The 4252-nt window shown below is 49.1% G+C and overlaps 1 protein-coding gene across 2 annotated transcripts; it reads left to right on the top strand.

Annotated features, from left to right (window-relative positions):
- The first annotated feature begins 1148 nt into the window (after positions 1 to 1148).
- On the top strand, positions 1149 to 4252 carry LOC112965931 (cytochrome c oxidase copper chaperone). Of its 2 annotated transcripts, XM_026065467.1 has the most exons (5): positions 1149 to 1294; positions 1411 to 1556; positions 2371 to 2427; positions 3376 to 3486; positions 4036 to 4252. In XM_026065467.1, the coding sequence occupies exons 2-4, from the start codon at positions 1438 to 1440 to the stop codon at positions 3458 to 3460; spliced, it is 261 nt and encodes an 86-aa protein (XP_025921252.1). In that variant the 5' UTR covers positions 1149 to 1294; positions 1411 to 1437; the 3' UTR covers positions 3461 to 3486; positions 4036 to 4252. The 2 variants fall into 2 exon arrangements, with proteins under 2 accessions (XP_025921252.1, XP_025921253.1); XM_026065468.1 differs by lacking the exon at positions 2371 to 2427 and having other exon boundaries at positions 1157 to 1294.

The raw sequence follows: 4252 nt of genomic DNA, 5'->3' as shown, positions 1-4252 counted from the left end.
AAGCAGAGCTGAATGGTGCAGAACAGCTTTCAGTAGCGGGAGCTTTGATACCATTGTGACGTTCTGCTGAACAAGTGGAAGCATTGCACAAAGAGAAACCAGACACATAACGATCATGTGGGACAGAATAACTGTACGAGCTAGAGTAGCACAAATATCCCTTAAGAAGTAGGGTTGTTTTGTGTTTCTGCAGAGGCCAGACCGAAAGGAGTGCTGATGAAAGCACTGTAGGACAACAGCACCAATTCCAAGACAGTATGAGTTTTCTGCAAATACATGGCAGGGAGAGGGCAGAAGCAAACTGAAAAGCAGAGGCAGCATGTTATAGGAGACAGGCCCCTGAAGTTGAGAGATACAAGTTCTTTTCCACTTCTATCAATTGATAAATCATTTTTCATCCTTCTGCTTGCTTCTCCTTCCCCTTTCTTTCTGGCTTGTAAATACTAAGGATGAGTATTCCTAGGCAATAACTCTTACAGCATGTTGGATAATTATCACAAGATCAGGATCTGTTTGTATGGTAACTATCCTTGTACTGGGATAACAACGAACACAGCCTTTGAACTAGCATGATTCTTATGGAAAGCACAACACTGATTTTTGTTTTCAAGATCCAGTGTTGTTTACTGCCTGATAAAACGTTGCTAACAATGACTCAAAATGATTTTTTCAAGGGTTAGGCTGTTTGACTTTTATGTGAAGGCAAGATAATTTTCGAGGTGCACAGATACATTACTTGGGGGCACCACAAGGCATGGTGCAGCCCCTGGATGCTCTCTCTTGCAGTGCTGGTGGAAGCACCCTGCGGGGGCCGCGGACGCAGAGGACATGGGCAGCGGCCTCCGTCCTTCATGGCAGCGTGACCCCAGGGTAAAGGTGACCCAGCGGCCCCCAGGGCCTTGTCCTTGTCGTGCAGAGGCCACAAGGAGGCACCTGCCTCCGGGACAGGGCGCTGGGAAACGCGGAAGAGGAAGAAGCAACTCGGCAGCCCGGGGGGAGGGGCACAACAGGCCCCACGCATGCGCACGAGCCGCAGGGCGGAGGCCCCCCCCCCGCTTGCGGGTACTGCCGGGAAGGGGCGAGGCGGGGAGGATGACGGAGGAAGTGATTCAGAACTACATCTCCCAGCATGCCGCGGGCTCTGCGCGCAAGCGCAAACTGGCGGGTGTCTGTCGAGGGTGCTGGTGGCGGGGAGGGGGAGTGGGACGTTACCCGGAACCAGAAGGCTTCCGCAAGGAGCAAGTGTAGCGCGAAGGGTGTCGTGGTGCCGTGCCGCTTTCGTGCCGGGGAGCAGGTAGAGGAGCGCGGGGGGGGGCGGGGCTGGCCCGCGCGGGCGGTTCCATCGTGGCTTGGAGTGGGGGGATGGTTCCCCCCTCCCCCCGCTGACGGCCCGTCCCGTCCTGTCCGCAGGCCGTGGCTGCGGGTGAGCCGCCCGCCATGTCGACGGTCGCAGCCGCCAGCTGCGACTCGCAGGGCGCGGAGGAGCCGCGGGCGGAGAAGAAGCCGCTGAAACCCTGCTGCGCCTGCCCCGAGACCAAGAAAGCTCGCGACGCCTGGTGAGTGAGCGACGGGGCGCGGCCGCCCTCGCCCCGCCTCGCCCCAACTGCCTTCCCCGCGCGCGGGCCGGGCGGCCGCGCCCCTTCCCGGGCCCGTCTCGCCGCCGCCGGCTCCTGCTCAGGGCTCCCGGGGGTGCGGTTAGCCAGCGCCGCCCTGCACGGCTTTGCCGGGGGCCCTAGCCTGCCCGCCGCCCCCGCCCGGCCTGCGCGCTGGGCCCCTCTCGGTGGGTTCCCCGCCCGGCTCCGATTGCCGCCACCCGCTGTGGATCTGTGTCCTCTCCAGGGGGCTGGGGTGGTGTTTGCGAGCCCTCCTCTCCCCCCGCCAGCTGAGGGTGCTGAAACGCCCAAGAGGGGTAGGGAGGAGCACGAGGAGGGAGGAGGAGGAAGTATCTTTAAGGGATTATTAAAAATAAAGAGTTTAACATGTAACGATCCTAGCTTAAAACAGCGCCAGAGACTAGCTTTTAATGCTGCTTGCAAATCCTGTTGATTATTACTCAATACTGTTGATTGGCTGCAGCAACGAGTATCTGCAGGTACTAATGTTCTCATTTTATTATTTATTTGATTGTAAGGGTTGTTACTCTGTAAAGAAAACAAAATGCCATGTTTGTTAGATCTCAGGAGGACTGGCATTTCTCACAAATATGCAAATATTGGCCATGATATATGTCATTGTATTTTTAACTATAGGCTTAGTCAGTGTAACATGCCCTATCAACATGTAGTTGCACCCTGCAGTTGAGGTCCTTTGTATATGACAATAAATGACTTCAGTCAAGAGGCCAAACTGCCTGTCTTTTTTACTTTACAGGTTGTACAAGTGTTTTCCGGTAGGTGACGTAATAGCAGGTACTCTATTTTTGTCAAGGTGAGGTGTGGACATCTAATTACATGATAGAAAAGGCAAGGCCCTCTAAGAATAGGGTGGTAGGATGGAAGCCATGGATCAGATTGAGTTGCCCTGAGCAGCCAGCACCTCTGGCGACACTTACTACAATGAGACTTAAGTGACGAAAAAAAAAGTTATTTTAGTTGTTCACACTTTGATAGCTTTTTTTGAGAGTGAAAATAGCCTAGCCTGATAGATCAGGGTTGATGAAACCTGTGACCTGCCCACTGCAGTGTGATGGAGTCCCCACTGCAGAGGACAGGAAGTGCTCTGCAAGCCATCAAACAGTGAGTCTGAACTGCTTTTGTGGTATATCCTATACACCAGCTATGGTAGACTTCTACCGCTATTTGAATATGTATTAGACACTTGGAAAAATGAGTAACATCAAAAATTACCTGATGTGATATAACCCCCCCTCCTTTTTTTTTTTTTTTTTGACAGTACCTAGACAATTTTTGGCTTCAGATTATTCCCTGAATACCACCTGAAGCTGGACTAAAACTTCACTTACTGGTCAAGCTATTGTGTGTTTGCCTTTTACTGCAGAAGCCTTGTTCCTTACCTACAGAATGATTTGAAACTCGCTGCTGACAAGATCAGTGTGCTGGATGAAGTGAGGTGACAGTCCTGTGTTACATAACAAATCCCAGTCTAGACTTGCTCAGAATAGACACTGGCTTGTTTATAGGAAATTCTCTTATGAATCTAATCAGAGTTTTAAGAGTGCTTTGCTCCAGGCTTGTGCACCTTTTTGAGACAGTATTCTACTTTCCTAAACAGTGCTGCCCTGGACAAGATAGGCAAAAAGATGATCTGTGGAGTCTAATAGGCTCTTTTGATTGTCTCCAACAGCTTGTTAGCTCTGTTCCTTTGACTAATAATAACATTTTGTTGTTGAACCCTAGAAATCCTTTTGTTTTGCAGCATCATTGAGAAGGGTGAAGAAAACTGTGGGCACCTTATTGAAGCTCATAAAGAGTGCATGAGAGCTCTGGGCTTCAAGATATGAGTGAGATGAACAGGACTGTGAATGTGGTGAGTACAGACTTCAGGAACATGCTCATTACTTGATCTCTGCTTCTGAAGTGCCCTGGCATCTGAGTGGATACTGCTAGAAAACCCAGAGTACTGTCAATGATGGCAAAGACATCTTAGGAGGGGGAAGAGAAAGCAATCCTCATTGGCATTGGAGTAACTACTGCTGGTCTTGTGAGGGTGGTGAAGCCTTCTAGAAGTATAGTCTTTGTGAGCAGCTCTTCAAAAATAAAGGATGGGTCTGCCTCTGTTACTGTTTAATCTGACTTCAGTTTAGATATTTAATGGTTAGGGCAGTGATCTGTTTGTTTGTTTGTTTGTTTTCAAACACAAAAGCTAAACAAAGGAGAGAGAAGAAAATCTTCTTTTCCTGATTGGAAAGGTGCATCTTGCATGGTATATTCCTGGTGTTCAGAAAGAAATTCTGGAAGCCTGTCTAGGAACAGACTCAGGCTGTTTGTATACAACACTGACTAGAGGATGCTGCACTGTCCCTTGATACCCAGTGGAAATCCATGTTTGTGAAGCTTTTTGTCCCCTCTCTTCCAGGTGATGTCTGTTGTGTGACTGGTGTTCTGGAAAGCTGAAAAATATTAAATTATTTCTGCAAGTTGCTTCAAAGGACCAAATATAAACAAAGAATCTATTTATAAAGAATATCTAATGATTGACTGTGTATCACATCTGTGGCTTTTCCACTGTTAGCTCTTGACTCCTGCTATAGAAAATATATTTTCTCCTCTTAATAAAAATCTAAAAATGACCA

Source organism: Apteryx rowi, unplaced genomic scaffold (assembly GCF_003343035.1).
Source record: "Apteryx rowi isolate R43461 unplaced genomic scaffold, aptRow1 scaffold_228, whole genome shotgun sequence".
Lineage (NCBI taxonomy): Eukaryota > Metazoa > Chordata > Aves > Apterygiformes > Apterygidae > Apteryx > Apteryx rowi.
The sequence above is the reverse complement of the archived record's forward strand: the minus strand, read 5'-3'. Positions and strand labels throughout refer to the sequence as shown.

Coding starts and splice junctions, on each gene's coding strand:
- LOC112965931 (XM_026065467.1), top strand. CDS start 1,438: ATGTCGACGGTCGCAGCCGCCAGCTGCGACTCGCAGGGCGCGGAGGAG. Junction 1,557..2,370: donor AAGAAAGCTCGCGACGCCTG/GTGAGTGAGCGA, acceptor TTTACTTTACAG/GTTGTACAAGTGTTTTCCGG. Junction 2,428..3,375: donor GGTACTCTATTTTTGTCAAG/GTGAGGTGTGGA, acceptor TTTGTTTTGCAG/CATCATTGAGAAGGGTGAAG.